Here is a 17,914-nt window from a genome sequence, read left to right as displayed (position 1 = left end):
TGAAGTTTCCCATAGTGACCACTAACAAGAATTGTTGTCAGGATGAACAGGCGTTTCATCCAAACAAAAAATTCATTTTATATCAAGGTAATTCTTTAAGATATTGACGTCTCTTTTACAGCAGCACAATGGCAGGCGCCTTTATGGAAAACCAGGAGAAAAGAATGAATATAAATACACAAGATGAAAATGACAAAAGAAAAGGTTTAAGGCTTTCGTTCATCTTAAAATAACTCGACTACTTGCATGTTGGTTTTCTAAGTTATCTTCTTTGGAAATTGAGGAACCTGATACCATAAGCAAATACAAAGAAAAAGAGGAGACACCAGCCGATATGAGCCGCCGCAACTGCCGGAAGAAAACTATATTCAAAACCAAAGTATTGTTTAAGGAAGCTTTTTACTGTCACATTAGGCTCGCCGGGGACCTCAATAGGAGCATCAATGTTACCCACTTGAGACGTCACAAGGCCATACAGTGTCCAAGCCACAGGAGAAGCCCAATAATACCATCTCCACCATATAGGGATTTGCTACAATGAATGAATAAATCAAACTTTTAGAGGATTATTCAAATAACAAGCTAACTGGAAAAGGACAGTTAATGACAGTTTGAGATGGCTCACCGTCCTCGTAATGAGAAAACCAGAGAACAAATTCCAAAAACTAAGAAAGAAGGACATGACAATGGCAGCAATTTGATGGCCCGGTGTTAGAGCAACAATCATCATCCCGTACAAAGTGAAGTAGACAAAGCATGTTAATATGTAGTAATAGAACCATAAGCAATTTGCGGCCTTCCACTCAAATCCAATCATCGAGTAAAGAATTAAAGAGTAAATGAGCGTTTGAATTGCAGTATAGATTGTCTCTATAGCCACCTGAAGTAAAAAGATTTTTTTTTTAAGTCAAGCATTTGATTTTGTAAGTATGAGAACAATTAAGCTCCTCTAGAACAGAAAAAACCAATCAAGTTTACCTGAGCAAATGCATAAGGCAATTCAGAATACATCCCGGCTGCTCTTTCACGGTAGAAGACTGTTCTCTCTATTGCAACAACAGATTGCACAGCGGAAGCATTGGTTGCTCCAAGGAAAAGCACGGCAGAATACATTGCTCCAACAAGATTCATCAGATCTTGCTGTCTTGCTCTGGTTATCAAAATATTTTTGGTTAATGCCAAATTTTCAGTCACTAGTAAAAAAGTAGAGGTGTAGAAAATATATTGTTCATAACCAAAACAAAGAAAATTCAGGACTTACGTTTGTTTTCCTTTGTTCCAGAAGATAAGACCGAATAAGGCACCGATAATTATTGTCAATAAGAACCTGATGGCATTGTACTGGGGGTTCCTCCAGTAAGACCAGTGCTGTTTCCAGAAGCAGGCCTTGCACTGCGTAAGGAATGGTTGGGAATATTGGGTTGGGAAGAATAGATCCTTGGAACCTGGAGCTGGGGTACTGAGCTCTTTGATTAGTTGCTGATTTCTCCTGAAAGTTTGTAAAAATAGAAATTGAGCACAAATATCTGCAAGGTCAAGGAAAAAAATTTTACTGCCTAAAGTCTAAGCTATGGCATTACAGTTAAACTTACCGGTAAAGTGAAGAGTTAGCATAAATATCTGCAAAATCCACATCCAATTGAGCCTCAATTGGAGGAGCACTGACCTCAAGCATCCATGTTGCCGGATTGTATCCTTCCCTGTTCTTTGGAACCCCTTGGACAGCCTGTAGCAGAAAATGCATTTTAGTTCTTGCTTAATTGTATTTGCTTAGGAAGAAATACATTGTACATGTGATGAGATAGTGTATGCAGCAGACACTAGTGCACTAAAAATAGAAACTCTCACCTCAAAATATTCTATGAGCTTGTGAGAGTGGCGACCAAGAGGTCCAGCATAAATGACTTGCCCTCCTCTTTTCATCAACAGTAACTGCAACAAATCACAATACCAAGTTGAATGCAGGTAATAAAAATGAAAACAAAAGTGTCAAAATTCCCAAAAAAGAATCTAGCTGATTGAGTTTTACCTCATCAAAAGCTTCAAAGATGTCAATGCTAGGCTGGTGAATTGTGCACACAACAGTTCTCCCTGTGTCCACAGTGTTTCTCACAGTACGCATAACAATTGCAGCAGCTCTGGCATCAAGTCCAGAAGTTGGCTCATCCATAAAGATGATAGAAGGATTAGCAACCAATTCTACTGCTATTGTCAACCTCTTCCGTTGTTCTGTTGAAAGACCATCAACTCCTGGAAGTCCAACTAAAGCATCCCTTATTGGTTTTAGCTCAACTAACTCCATAACTTCGTCAACAAACATCTATACAAAGAAAAAAATTGAATATGTAGGTTACAATAGGAGCTTTGCTGATAAGAAGAGAAGAAAATTTGTTTTCAGCAACCTTTCTGGTCTTGGTGTCTATGTCAGAAGCAAGACGGAGCCAAGCTGAGTACAGGAGAGATTCGTAAACAGTGACATTTGGGGAGTGGATGTCATTCTGTTCACAGTAACCACTCACACGAGCAAATGTTGCTTGGTTCTTCGTGTAACCAGAGATGCTGATATTTCCCTCAATGTATCCACCTGTTTTCCTTCCTGCTAAAACATCCATCAGGGTTGTCTTCCCAGCACCGCTGACACCCACTAATGCTGTCAATATCCCTGGTCTGAAAGCACCACTAACATCTTGTAGCAGCTGAAGACGATCTTCTTCAATTCCTTGAGTTTTCATTTCCTGGTAAAGAAACCAAGATTTCACCTCAATGTTTCCTCATTAAACTCTAAAACTGTCTTCGACAACATGTCAGTTACCAAACGGAAATTGAAATGTTTAAGATTAAAAGTAACTTACCGCAGGCATATCCACATAGTAGTTAATATGGTTGAAAGCAAGTGAAAGAGGTTGGAAAGGCAAAACCATTCCTTTTCTAGGTCTGCGTCTTGCAGCATCCACGATATCTGAAGAGTTTCTTACTTGCATATCGATACCTGTAATCATTCAGAAAACTTAAGCACTCACAAAAGATGGCATAAGGTGAATGAATACAAGTTTTGATGACAAATTTACATTAACCCTTTGAACTCAAAGCTTAAAAAATGTTCACTTACCTTCTGGTCTTTTTCCGCCTGAGTATGGATTTTTAGTCTTCTTGTTTTCATCTTCATTGGCAACTACTGCTTTGGAATCACCCAGAGCTGAAAATTAATCAATCCACGTATAAGTGACAAGTCAATACTGAAAATCTATTCAAATACAAACAATTGTTAGTCAAATGAGAGAATGTCACTAACGATTCAGGAAAGTCAATGCTCCAGTGAATAAAATGTTGAAGAGAATGGAGAAGCCAAAGAGTGCTCCAACACAAATCCAATACCAATATTCTTCTGTATAGAAGCCTCTGGTCTTGAGAAGACCTATCCCCACCGTTGGTGCATCAACTCTGCGGTCTGGGTTGATCTGCATTGGATAATTCCGTGTAAGATATTGATTATGGCTTATGGCAAACGAAATCATCTATGCCTAACCAAAGTTTATATAACTATAAGCATAAAAAATAAAAAACAAGAAGACTTGGAAGATCTTACAGCACTCCATCTTTTATCGAGGAATTCATTTATGACTATGGCATTCTGTCCATACATCATAGGAGAAACATAGTAGCCCCAGATCATCCATGGCTTGATGTCATCTGCAGGTAACAAATGTGTTAGAATACTTGAACTGAAACAAAAGATCAAGGATAAAAAAGAAGATTAATATCAGACATTAGGGATAAAAACTTGCTTAGTGCTTTAACTATAAACATCTTTTAGCTATAAAGAGAAGTCAGCTACTTACTTTTGGCAATGATAAAACCTCCAAGTACAAAAATCAATAGCAAGGTGAAGGTACCCATTGTGCTTGCAACAACCTGTGTTCTCCCCACTGCAGCAATGAACCTAAAGAGGGACAACGCCATCTGATGGATGCCAAAGAATGCCAAGAATTGTCGGAAGAACCTGGAGATTAAAAGAAAAGGTGTCTTGTCAAAGAAACTACTAAAACTATAATGTCATTCACTTAAAGTTAACGATAACATAACATGATGATCGATAGAAAAATGAAATTTATTGTTGCTTACCTGGTAGCAGATGGAGCAAAGCCAATTGTGTAGTATGTCAGGGCAATCCATATCCCTGATTCCATAAATGATAGTGGGATCCTAAGGACCCAAATCGGTAGGCTAAAAGCCCATGCAGGATAAAACAAGAAGTCTCTTTGTTTATAGAAGACAGGAAGCCTGAAAACAGTCATTGCAAGTTCCGCCATTCCATTGAACATCACATTGACCAAACTGAAAAATAGGGCTCCAAAAAATTTTCCACCGTCTCCGAAATTGCCCACAGGCATTTCTGTTCTCAGGAAGACAGTCAAGGCTATCAGCGACATGATTGTTATCTGGACAGTCTTGAATATGTATACAAAAGCACTTCGCTTCATTAGCAACCATTCCCTTGCAAAGCATGCCCTGAACAGCTCCCAATTGGAAATACCGTATTTTTCTTTAACTAAGGCAGCAGGGTGGGTTAGGGACTTATCGTAGGGAACCCTAAGGTCTGATGCAAGCTGCTGGCCAATGTGGAAGGAACCGAAGCCGTGGACAAAATCAGAAACTGAAACATATCTGTAAGGTTGGTTCTTTTTGGACCAGTATTGTTGTTGATCCTTCTTGGAAGTGACTTCTTGCAGAAAGTCAGCAACTCCTTTTCTTTCAGGGCATTTAAATCCCATATATTCAAAGAAATCCAGGACATTCTCACGTGGACCCTGGTAGACAATTTCACCGTCTGAAAGGATGATAATGTCATCGAAAAGATCATATGTCTCTGGTGCTGGCTGTAGAAGAGAAATGACCATGGTTACATCCATGATATGAACCATTTGTCTCATGAACTTGCAAATCTGGTAAGTAGTAGAACTGTCCAATCCTGTTGATATTTCATCCATAAAAAAAGCCTTTGCTGGTCCAACCAACATTTCTCCTGCAATCAAGTCAAATAGAAACTACTATTAGACTAGCAATGCCTAAGTAAGCATAACTGCTTATAGAAGAACTGAAGGGTTAAAAAAAAATCATGAAGATAGGAAAATAAGGTTACTGATATGGCTGATTTTATTAAAATATTTGAAATCTAAGCTTTAGATAAAGGAAAAAGAAAAGAAAAGAATGCTAAAGAACCATTTACATGAAAACACAACTGCCTGTGAAGAGTACTTAGGATTTTTTTCTTTTTTTTGTTACAAAAAGTTTAGAGTGAGGGTAACTGGGTAAGCTTCCTATTTCAGGGTCAGGGCAGAGTGCAGGCCTCAAAGAGGTTGAATTTATAGATCGCCCATCAATGGAGACTGCTGGCAGTGGGACTCGAATTTGAACCTTACAAGTCAAATATTCGAATCTTACCAACTCAACCAACCCTTGACAAAGTATTTATGAGTTTAGCACACAAACATAAGGTAATGAACAACTTCACCAATGAGCATGTCTTGGAATCTCAACGTATACTAGAAAGGGACTTGAACTAAAACAAAAGAACTATGAAACACACGAATTCTTCCTATGTTAGGCAAAAGTTGGTATGCTTAAACTTGTTCCAGAAAACATACCTGTTGTCACACGCTTCTTTTGCCCACCGGAAATACCCCTACGCATGTCATCTCCGACCATGATATCCGCACAAATATCCAATCCAAGTAGCTGTTAGAAACTTTTACAAATGTCAGTTCCCTTGTAATTAAAGAGATGCTCCAAACCAATAACTCGAAAGAAAAGAATACTGACCTTAAGAATATAATCTGTCACCAAGCTTGTTTCTTGGCCTGCCACTGCTGTGGCTTTCATAAATGCATCGATCTCAGGATCTGGCTTAATCCCAGCTTCTTTCTCTCTCCTTGAGAGCTCTGAAAGCATTTCGTATCTTGTACCGACACCCAAACAACGTCCCGAAAAATCTAATGTTTCCCTCACCGTCATTTCGCCATGGTGAAGATCATGTTGTCCGATATAAGCACATGTCCTTTGAGGAATAAACTCGTTCAATTCGTGACCGCAGTAAGTGACTTTTCCAGATGACTGTTCAGAAAAAAGCCAATTTATTAGGAGATTGTTTGAAACAAGCAAAATTTTTTACCATCTAAATTCATAACAGAAAGCAAATTTCATTTAATAGTTTATAGCCAGTCTTGGTTACCTTTTTCGGGGAAATCTAGTTTAAAGGAGTAGGAAACTCACCCTGAGATCATGTTCAAGCTTTCCGGCAAGTGCCATTAACAAAGTTGTTTTTCCAGCTCCTGGAGGACCGAGAAGTAGTGTCATCCTGAAATTTTTCATTCAAATATTAATGGATGCAAAGTTATTACAAAAACCAAAATAAAACTATTCATTTCATCAAATGAAACAGTTTGCTTCATCGACAGGAACAAAAGAACACTTTCTGTACAGGAAACTGTCAATTCAAACAAAACTTCATCACAAAAAGATAGCTTGGGGATAGGCAATTAGACAGTAAGATTTGGCTTCTACGTTAGTAATTTTCAGATCCAAAATGAAAACAAAAAAGGAAAAAAAAAGCGAAATTTTCAAGGAATTACCTTGAAGGTTTGACTATGCCGCTGACATCTTTAAGTATCTGAATCTTTCTCTTCTTAGATGGTGCAAGCCAAACCAATCCCAGTATACTCTGTTGTTTATGAAAAATTGAAACACAGAAATAGAATTACTTAAAAAAATGAATTAATTAAAAAAATTTAGTTGTGAAAGTTCAAAAATGAAAATAATACCTCTATTGTGTTCAAGGTAACATTAAGCAGAGTAGGAAGAGCTCTGCTTCCAACATACATATCTCCTTCAACTTTCAAATGCTTAAACCGAACTTCAATCTGTGGAATCTCAATCCCCACTCTACACAAATCGAAACCCCATAAATCAAGTCAAATCCAATCTAATCGAAAAAACTAAAACCAAAAACCAAAGAAAACGATTTTTTTTTTAGCTTACCTGTCAGTTCTGTTCCTTAATCTCCTCAAAAACTTTTCATTATCTTCTTCTACGACTTTCAACATACTATCCATCAACTGCTTCTTGTCTTGCATCCCAAGCCTAGTAACGTCAACTTCATCATGAACAATTCTCCCATTATCAAGAACTTGCCTCAGCATCCCTTTTCTCAACCTATCATACGTGGGTAACCTCTCGATAGCAGCCCAACGTAGCTCTTCCTCATCATCTTGACGTCCAGTGCTCCTGTTAAAGACTTCGGATGGAGGTCGCCAAACCTCCCTGAAGCTCGCCGAAGCCCAGCTTCTATGGCTGGTCGATGCCGCCCAGCTCCTCCTGCTGCTGCTCATCGACCTTGCTAGATCATCTCCAGCCAAAGCTGACGCCATGATATATTATAAGTACGTTATTCTTGATTCAGGCTACTATTTATAAACCAAAAAAACAAAAAAAATCCTTCTCAGATAATCGGAATTATGATTATCTATATCATGAATTTCTTCTTTGTTTGAACCAAAATAAAAGTGTGGGAAAAAAAGAAAGAAATGGAGGGGTACTTAAAAGGCAGTGGGAAAATGAGAGAAAGAATGAATAAAAAGATTGAGTCAAATCTGTTAAGATTTGAATAACACTATAACTAGGAAACTTCAATGGTGATGCAGCTGGATCCCATATATATATTTTTTCAGTAATAATTTTTATTGAATCTTTGTTTTTGCTTACGAACTACTGCATGGCTGAAGAAACTAATAATTCATGTGACTGGCTGGATTTTGTTGCTCATACTGGTTCGCGTGGTACAAGATTATTGCCCCGTGTTCTAGAAAGTTATATATTTGCAAATTTAGGTAAATCTAGAAGGTCAAAACCTGATGAACATTAATAAATTATAATAAAAAAACGTTTTTTAATAAGTTTTTTTGGCTAATTTATTTTATATTTGCGTTTCTTAAAATTTAAATTTTGCCTACTCAAATTAAGAGTTAGTACTCTAACAATAGATACGATTGAAAAAAAAGCAAATTTGTTTCAAACATATATAATTGTTATATTATAATTAATCAATCATAATTTTAAATTATAAGAATTTATCAAAATTTTATAATAATCCACATTTATAAATAATAAATTTTTATTTAATTTTTTATTATGATTAAATAATTAAAATTTTATAAGTGAAATACTTTCTTTCTTTCATATTTGTTGAAGATTTAATCTAAATACCATAATTACATTTTTATGTCATGAAGATGATAGTGGGATTCTTGGCAAAAATGTGAGTGAAAGTGGAGCCAGGAAAAAGAAACTGATAAGGATTAAACAGCAGACAACACTCAAGATTTTTCTTTTAATTATCTTTTAAGAAATTATTTTGGAAAATATTTCAAGTGAATTTTCCACTCCGTTTCTTTAAATTTTAATCATAAATGAAAGGAATGTCTGCCATTGGTAGAAAGGCTAGTTAGCAGTTGCCTACAATATTTTTTCGCCTAAGAAAGGGTAGCTGGGACAAAGATTGCTTCAAATTTAGGAAATGTTTATTGATAATGGTTAATGGTTTTTAATTTCTTAATCAAAATAGGGTCCTATTAATGCACTGTTTTAACTAATTTCAAAAGCAAATATGCATTAACTATATATATTTTTTTAAAAATATTACATTAATTATATATTTTTGTATTTATTTTTTTCAAATAATGCATTAATAATTATTTTTAAAAAATAACATATAACACGCTTGAGATTCGGATCATTCCATCATCTATAATCTCTTCTCCGATATCTAGGTATCATTAATAAAAAATAACTTTGGTAGACAAAATCAAAATGTTGATGTATATTCAGATTAATTTGAAGCAGGTAATCCCAGAATGAGACTTTAGACTTTGATGGCTATCAATAATTAAGTGTATCTACAGTGAAAAACTGAAGCAAATAGATAAAAATAAAATAAAATGTAAATGCAGGCCAGTCATAGGCATGCAGTAGGAATCAAGTTTTATATTGCTGAACCCTTCATTTTCATAGCCCTTTTATTTTCTTAATTGCTGATTCAATTTGATCATGCATAGCCAAGTCAATGTTCAAGATAAACAAGCTACTGTCCATTCAGAAAAAATAAATTTTCTTTTATCAATTTGTTTGGACTATTAATTGTTTATAATAATTTGATTAATTCTAAATAGCTGGCTTAATTTTCATTTTTTTTAATGCAGTCAGAAATATTTTTTTATTTTCTTTGAATTTAATATCATTCATCTATGGTTTCTTGCTCTCATTGATCTTTGATTATTTCCTCACAACTCTTTCTCCATCTACTACTTCAATGCAGGCTTACTGATTGATTGCTTTGCTTCTTACTCGGGAAAGGTTTTTTAGTTTACTTTTTTTTCTTGCAAAAACAAGACTTTTGGTAACATTTTTGTTTCATTTTCTTTTTTTTAGATTATTTTTTAAATGATAAATCAATTAAAAAACATGGCAATTTTTTTAATGATAAGAGATTTTTAGGTTTTGTTCAGTACATTTTTAATTTGTTTGGGTCAATTTAAATAAATCTATTTATGTTAACTCTAGCAAATTTACGAAAAATTACATTTCCAATGAATTTAAACTTAATCAACCACAAAAAAAAATGACCAGATTCTCTTTATCACTAGAACTAACATTAGTTGTTGGTAAAATATGTAGCCTTTTTAATATCAACATATATATTTTCTCTAATGAAGCTTTAGCCATCTTCACCAAGGTCCAAACATGTATAAAATTCTCCTCTCTATGGTCTCTTTGGCCCTTCTATTTACTTATTTGCTTTTCTAAACATATCTTCCGTCTTTTTTCTGGTATTAAACAAAGAATTTATATTTAATGCATTATCGATATATAAATTTTATATACTATTAGTAATTATATAATATCATCTCATTAATAAAATAAATAACATGATATTATCTCGTTAATAAGTAATTTTTTAAAATATTAATTTTTATATATTTATTTATTTATGAGATAATATCATTTGATTTATTGATAGTATATAAAATTTATATATTGATAATATATCAAATATAAATTTTTAAACAAATAGCTCATAGCTCTAAGATAACGAAGAATAGCTAGCTCCAAAAAATAATTATTTGTTTGCCCTTTTTTTTTTTTCATAGATGCATCTATGCGGGGCTATAATTTCAATGTCGTCTAGAGAAGAAAATGGAGGCGTCTCCTCTCCTTTCTTCTATCATATGGATATATATAGCCAGCTTTAAGCTAAAGTCAAGTGGCCAAACAGGGCAATGCCCATTTCCCTCTTTGGGATCCCACTGAATCATCAAACTTTCATCACCAGATTTAAATAATTAATTTTTGATGTTTCCTAAAGCTACTTAAGTGAGCCGCAGTTGTGTTTTGTTTTTAGTATTAAATGTTTATGTTTCTATCTTTGTCTGTATACCTTGAGCTTCCGAAAAGGATATAGGCCTGGATCCTTAAAAAATGATATTCAACAAATTTAAAGTTTAAATCATAATTTTTGTAATTTATTTTTTATCTCATTGTCAACTTTCATTTTAAAAATAAAACAAAATCTTAGGAGATGGATTTGAGTTGAGTCGTTAACAATCAATTTAGTCAGAGTTTACCCAAGACAGTACTGATTCATGATCAGCTGACAGAATCAACAGCAACAGCTTACATGGTCAAAGTCAGGACAAGATTGAGAAATGGAAAAGGTTTTCAGTCAGAACAAGATAGGGAAATGGAAAGGGTTTAACAAAGTCATACAAATCCGTTTTCTTTGTCTCTTAGAAAAGGTCTAACACTAACTAGTAAATCTTTCCGGGAAAAAAATGTGCACCTGCCAAAAGCCGAAAGTATCTCTTCATATATATAGCTGCCATATGCAAGCCCATCTAACAAAATCCTACGTATATTCTGAATTATTATTAAATAAAATATCAGGGGTCTCTCTGCAATTTTTTTATCAGTGGATTCATAGTTATAAACAAATATATAAAATCTTTTAAGAGTGGATTCATAGTTTCATATGCTTATACATAGTGCTCCTTTGTTGGCAGCGAGCACTGAAAGATGACTTCAAGAACTGCAAGTGGGAAATTCTGGGTGCTTTAATCTGTCAACTTTTCCATAACATAACTATTAATTATAAATTAGGTTTATCTTTTTATTGGTAGTTAGGTGATTGCTTTATAATTACAAATGTGATTATCATAGTGATTAATTGATTATTACGTAAAATTTTTAAACGTTTAGTTTAAAATCAATTGATAATAAATAAATAAATTTAATTTGAATTATTAAATTCATTGACTTTGCTCCAAAATTAAAAGGGGGGGGGGGAGGAATTGGTGTATAAAATTAGTTACCAAAAACAGGCTTAATTTTTTTTTTTGTTCATGAATTATTTTTATTTCATATTTTGTCGTGTCCAAGTGATTCCAAACATTAGTAGCATGTTTATTGGTCAAATTAATCAATGGCTTAACACAATTTGATAGTATTAAATATTAATTAAGATACGTGACACTTACTGAAATGGTCTCCGATCTAATTGTTTAAAGCCAACCATTTGGACTTCCTTTTTATTTTTCAAATATATTGCCCATTTTACCCTTTAATCTGCAAGCACAAATTCCAGTCAAGTTCATGGGCGCATCAAAAGTTGAGTGTACACAAATACAAAGAAATAAAAACTATAGATGCGTAGACTAGACCTTAAAAATATCGATCGATCTTAAATTTAAGTTAAATTCAATTAATTTATATAATTATTTTTAAAAAATAATAGTTAATAAATTTAAAATTACTTTAGGTTTATTAGATATCATTCTTTGAAAATAATTATATAAAATAATTGAATTAAATCATAAATTTTTAATTATTTTCATTATAGAAGATTATCTACAAAAGAGTTTATATGGAGAAATTAGTTTATTGTATAATATTATAATATACCCCTAGCCCTAAGTAAGAAAGATTCTTATCTTAAAACATTTTTGAATTTTCTTTTTGTCAAGTTATAGAACCGGTACAATACAAAATTGAGGAGAATTAGTAAAATTTTTGGGCCATCCAGTCGGTCATTAAAAGAAAACTAGGTTAGATTCACCCAAGAAAATTTGAATTGAAAGTGTTCTACATGAATTATTATACAGAAAAAAAATGTTCCCTTTCTAAAAAGTCCCCTGTTTTATTCTAAAATAAATTTACTTTATTTCTTTGAGTTTTATCAATGTATTTCATTTTTTAAAAAAATCTTCATGGTTTATTACCAGCAACCTGATCAACAAAAAAACAAAAGAAAATGAGGCAAGACAGAAATCTCAAGCAAAGATTTTTTTTTTTTTATTTATAAAATGGCAAACGCCGGTACAAGAGAGAAGAGGGGATGACGGAGTTAAAACCCACGCCTACACGTCTTTCTTAAAACTTCTTAGCCACTAGGCCAACAGATGAAAGACTCAGGCAAATATATTAATATATATTAATGATGTCTGTATTGACCTTTGCTTGAGTACCATGCAATATCTATGATGAAACAAAACACTGCAGGCCCTCAAACAATAACTCAACCATCAATTTCTGAGATTTCTGAGAAGAAGGAGAGCACATGTATAACTTTATATAGTAACCAGTTGCTGAAAGAAAGGATTTTGGTGTCTGATATGATAAAATCTGGTAACAGCTTTACCAAATATTCTCAATCAAATTTACATTACGAGCTTAGATATGTAATTACAACAAGAGGAGGAGATCCTTTAATTGTGAAAACTTTCTCCTTCAAGTACTTGTTTTCATCAAAATAACTCAAATTCAAGGTGCTCTCGAGTAGCTTCACATTCCAAATAATTGCTCTTTGTGTCCGGGGACATCACGCTTGGAACCCCAAATTCATAGAATTCCGGTGGAACAACACATCGTATCAAAGCCCAATTCAAGCCTTCAAAGAAAGGATGTTGCTTGATCTCGGCTGCCCCTTTTTCCGTTCCCAGCCTATTCTCTGGCTCCTTTACCAAAAGCCCTCTGATGAGTTCCCTTGCCTGGAAACTAACAAAAGGACTGTCTGGGAACATAAGGCTCTGTAGCACAACATTAGCCAATGTTTCTTCATTCCCTGCACCTTTAAAGGGTGTCTTACCATAGAGAAGCTCGTAAAGAAAGATACCGAAGGTCCACCAATCAACAGCAGCTCCATGACCCTCTCCTTTAATGATCTCAGGAGCCAAATACTCGTGGGTTCCAACAAAGGAATTGGATCTTGCATCAGTAGGCTCAGCCACAAGCTGTGGCAGTGATCTGGCTTGGGCAGCAAGGTACGCTTTTGCCTTGTTCTTTGTTTTTGCAGCAGCAGGCAAGAACCGAGGACTGAAGCATGGGACCTGACAGGATGGTTCAATGCAGAAGGGTTCTGCGCATCTAGATGCTGCAAATGGACCAGATATCCTAGCAGGATCCAAATTTGACGAAGATTTCAAGAGAGTTGGACTAACTGTGCATCTAAGTGAAAGGTCAAAATCTGTGAGCATTATGTGGCCATCTTCTCTAACCAGAATGTTTTCAGGTTTCAAATCACGGTAAACAACTCCAAGCATGTGCAAGTACTCCAAAGCAAGAAGGACCTCGGCTACATAAAACCTGAATATAAAGTAATATATAACCAGTTCAGAAACTGATGTCAGATTGATCGAAAAAGATTAACTGAAGCATGGAACGGTCTCATTCAACACAGACCTTCTCTTATGTCATACTACACCAGTCACCACAGTGTAGGCAACAAGTAAAAACAGCACAGCTTGAAATTTGAGACAAGCTAAAACTTCACAGAAAGGATGACCCTATATTAAAGACAAACACTCGTTTACTTGGATTTAAGGGGAGTTACAAGGTGAATTAAGTGGAAACACCTATCACAGAGATATCAGAACATTTTCATGACTTTAACCAGATATGCAAGCAATATAATGCAAAACTTATTGTGCTTTAGATGTTCAAACTGAATGAATAACCAGACAGGCAAGATCAAAAGTGACTTCTCAATTGTCAAGATATTTCAAATTATTAGAAGGTATTCCTAATTCAAATTCACTTTTCATCATCTAAGCACCTTACCTAGCTGCTGGCTCTGGAAAACATCTCCCAGGCTGCCTTTGACGAAGGACATGTAGATCCCCACCTGGACAGTACTCCATAACCAAACATGATAAGTTATCTGATGTGAATTGGGTATATAAAGTAGGTAGAAAAGGATGATCAAGCATCCTTAATATTTCTCTCTCTGTTTGGGCCCTTGGCATTTTCTTCCTTCTCTCCAAAAAGTCATTGTCCATGACCTTTATAGCAAACAAGCAGTTCGTGCCAATAAGCTCAGCAAGATATACTGTCCCAATATCTCCACAGCCAAGCTTCTTTAGAAGATTGAAATGTCTCAATCCCAAGACTCCATCCTGCATCCTAATGTGGCGGATGGCTTCCCACCTCACGTCCATTGACATGTGAGGTCTATTGCCACAACTAGACCCACTTAAATTGCTGTCATCACTGATGCTTGTGCTACTACTATCACCAAGGCTACTTGAACTTTGGGATAAGTCTCCATTTTCTCTTAATTTTGAGCTCTTTTTAGCCCTTGGAACGGCAGCTCGGCTTCTGTTAGAGTTATTTTCAACCAAGGTGGGTTTGCACACATCAGAATTCACATGACTTGAGCTCACTTCAGCACTAATCCCGGCTGCATGCGACTTGATGTAATCTTGATTAGAGTCATTAATTGAACTCTTCATAGAGCATTGGCATCTCTGACAAACTAATTGACTCGTAGTGGAATCCAAGCTGCTATTAACTTCATTGAAAGAATTAGCAGTGCAGGCGGCAGAAGAGGAATCCTGCTTTACTTTCTTCTTGACCAAACTTTTGTTCCTGACAACTGTTTTGACCACCCGCGGTGCATTTCTTGTCATCCTGCTTACTCTGTTGCCATTCATTGAGCTAGAAGATGCAACAGCATGCACCCTGCCCTTTTGTCCCGACTTTGGCGATGATGCTCTTTTTGGTAACTTGGTTGAAGCAGGTACAGTATTGTCAGTTTCTAACATATTATTATTAGCATAAGAAGAAGATGGAGAAGATGCAGAAGTATGCTTCTCTTTTTGATACAGCTCTGCCTTTGGTGGTTGAGTTCCAACTTTTCTTGACACAGAAACATCAGCTTGAGTTGATGTAGAACTTCCGGTGCTAATTTGTGTTGTTGCACGAGCAAATCGAGGTGAAGAATTAGCATTTTGGCTCAATGACTTTATGTTGGGAGCTTGATGTGGCACAGCCGTCATCCTAGAAGAAGTTGACTTGCTTTCTTCAGGCACCAAAGATATTTCTACCCTGCTCCCCTTATCTTCATCTCTGGGAAGACCAGATCCACTGGCTGCTTCAACTACAACTGAATTGAACAAACTTTTTATCCTTCCAGCTTCAGAGACCCCAGGAGAACTAGCTGACATTGACAAACGTTTCATAGCAGCCATTTCTGATGCCTTGGAAATGCAAAGATCCCTTAATGCCTGTTTCAGTGACAACGGCTCTGAACCACCTATTCTTGGGGATTGAGGCATCCCCACTGTAATTGGCTTCTTCAGTGCATTTTTCTTTAAAGAGCTTGAGATTGCGCCTCCTTGGTACGAAACACTTAAACCTTTGGGACCTTTAAGATTTATAGCCTCAAAAAGCTGATTAACACCATCTTCTAGAGAATCCTTGTATCCCAGTTTCAGCACAGGAGGCTTCCGATCTTTGTTACCCACCCCCAATCCTGAATGTGATCGGTATGCCCCTCTAGATCGTTGTACCGGTTTCAACTCTTCACCTGCTTCAACGATTTCACGGGTACCAGAATATGAACCCATTCTAACTGCTTAAGAGTAATAAATTTTCTCAGCTGTATCCTAAAAGACAAGGTATGATATCACCCTTCAAATTTACACTAATTCATGTTTCTCTATCGACCATCTTCAAAGATCCGAATGCATAGCAACATGTGACCTTTCTTTCATCAAATCAACTTTAAAGCTCATACATTCGGAAAGCCTGAAAAACCATTAAAACCAGAATATCAAAGCACAAGCAAATCACAGCAAAATAATATTACCAACAAAAAGAAAATTAAAACTAGGGATCCAGCAAACATACCAGAAACAAAAACACTCTTTAACTTCCAGCCAAACCCAACAGCAAAAAAGAATAAAACCAAAAACCAAAAAAAACCCAGAAACTGAAAGCTCCAACATGATTAAATTTCTTACATATATCAAATCCAACCCAAAACCAAAGATCCAAAACCTCAACAACAAACAAACAAACAAACAAAAAAGGCAAAACTTGAATCAAGAGAAACAAACAGTACCTTAAAAAAGAAGATAAAACCGAAAGCATTGAGGAATAGATTTTGGGACCAAAATGTATGAAACGAGAAAATTAAGAAACAGATGTTTAGGATTGAAAAGCCTAGCAAGAGTGCTAAAATCAAAGTGGGTTGAAGAAAATAAGAGAGAAAGGAAGACAGAGTACAAAAAAATAGTGTTGTTTCTTTTTATTTTTGGGCTCTGATTATTTAGATGTTTGAAAATGGGCCCACCATACATTGAAGTGGGTCACACGTAGCAGCGAGGGGGAAAAATTTTTTTGCAGGTTAGATACGGACACCGCCTACTTCTACTGTTTTAACAAGAGAATATTATTATTATTATTATTATTGTTGGTTCGCCCAACGAATAAATTAATTAAATTTTCTATTTATCTGTTCGTGATTTTGTATTATTAATTATTTAGTGATAGAATATTTATTTATTTATTTATTTTTACTTACTCTCGATTTCTTTGGATACCCAGTTTTAGTTTATTATTAATTATATTATTTTTACATATAAAAATATATCAATCTTTTTGGAGACAATATGTCTAAGACAAATGATGATTGATTTTACTTAAGAATGCAAGTCATGTTCATTAATGGAACACACTTATCAACAACAAGAGAAAAAGTTAGAACATAATGTTACAAAATTAATGGTCTTAATCAATTACTATTACTTTGTATGACATTATGCTTTTTTTTTTTTTGGATAATTCAAAATTTTTATGAGTTGAAGTTAATCCAGTGAGAATAATTTATTTAAAAAAAAACATGTTAGAATAATTTAATTTTTTTATAAATTTTAATCAATTTGTCATAAAGCTTAAATGATAGTAAGATAATGGGACTCAGATAAAATTTTTTAATTTTAAAAAAATTATAACTCTTGTATTAGTATTTAAATTATAAATTTATTAAATATGTCGAGTCATTAAATTAAATTTTTTATTTAAATATTTGTAATTCAAACAATAATCTTTCATTTTATATTAAAAAAAGGTTTTTTTTAAATCAACTTTAACTTTTTAAAAGGGAAAATTCATACATTATAATATTAGACCAATATTAGAGCCTACAAAATATAAACTTAAAGGATTAAAAAGTAGAGGCAAAATTTCAAAATATATTTTTACTTTTAACACCTTTATTTTTTACAAATATATAATTTCAAGAGGGAAAATTAAAATTTTGGGAAAAGGTCACTTTAATTTGTTTCCCTAATCGTATATTAAAGAACCTTCAAAATAAGTGTGTGATTTTGTTTAGTATTACAACAGCTTGAGGTTAAAGTATTAAAGATGACTAGGTTTTAAGTATTAATGATGGACTTGATACAAAAGTTTGTGACTTTAATTTTTCATAATTCATATTAATCATCTATTTATTTATTTAAATTTCCACCAACTATCAAATAATTATTACTATATAATCATTATTTATAATAAAACATAATTAACGATA

General features: G+C 34.4%; 2 protein-coding genes across 3 annotated transcripts; both read right to left on the bottom strand.

The window, feature by feature from the left end:
- Window positions 1-14: 14 nt before the first annotated feature.
- LOC111296140 (pleiotropic drug resistance protein 2-like) lies at window positions 15-7,684 on the bottom strand. Its single transcript, XM_022890222.2, has 20 exons — window positions 7,036-7,684; window positions 6,819-6,939; window positions 6,630-6,718; window positions 6,271-6,355; window positions 5,821-6,111; window positions 5,646-5,736; window positions 4,123-5,023; window positions 3,840-4,000; window positions 3,587-3,690; window positions 3,293-3,458; window positions 3,110-3,196; window positions 2,853-2,989; window positions 2,403-2,735; window positions 2,030-2,320; window positions 1,849-1,932; window positions 1,593-1,726; window positions 1,262-1,489; window positions 979-1,150; window positions 626-880; window positions 15-532 (listed from the first exon to the last, which is right to left on the bottom strand). The coding sequence occupies exons 1-20, from the start codon at window positions 7,422-7,424 to the stop codon at window positions 263-265; spliced, it is 4,389 nt and encodes a 1,462-aa protein (XP_022745957.1). The 5' UTR covers window positions 7,425-7,684; the 3' UTR covers window positions 15-262.
- A 5,006-nt stretch (window positions 7,685-12,690) lies between these two features.
- On the bottom strand, window positions 12,691-16,622 carry LOC111296141 (serine/threonine-protein kinase D6PKL1-like). 2 transcript variants are annotated; one of them, XM_022890225.2, is made up of 4 exons: window positions 16,445-16,622; window positions 16,231-16,319; window positions 14,161-16,128; window positions 12,691-13,686 (listed from the first exon to the last, which is right to left on the bottom strand). In XM_022890225.2, the coding sequence occupies exons 3-4, from the start codon at window positions 15,945-15,947 to the stop codon at window positions 12,849-12,851; spliced, it is 2,625 nt and encodes an 874-aa protein (XP_022745960.2). In that variant the 5' UTR covers window positions 15,948-16,128; window positions 16,231-16,319; window positions 16,445-16,622; the 3' UTR covers window positions 12,691-12,848. The 2 variants fall into 2 exon arrangements, with proteins under 2 accessions (XP_022745960.2, XP_022745958.2); XM_022890223.2 differs by lacking the exon at window positions 16,231-16,319.
- Between the last annotated feature and the right edge of the window lie 1,292 nt (window positions 16,623-17,914).

The sequence above is a fragment of the Durio zibethinus genome, chromosome 12 (assembly GCF_047325235.1).
Source record: "Durio zibethinus cultivar Kanyao isolate XHJ-2024 chromosome 12, ASM4732523v1, whole genome shotgun sequence".
Classification (NCBI taxonomy): domain Eukaryota; kingdom Viridiplantae; phylum Streptophyta; class Magnoliopsida; order Malvales; family Malvaceae; genus Durio; species Durio zibethinus.
This window is presented reverse-complemented; position numbering and strand designations above follow the sequence as displayed.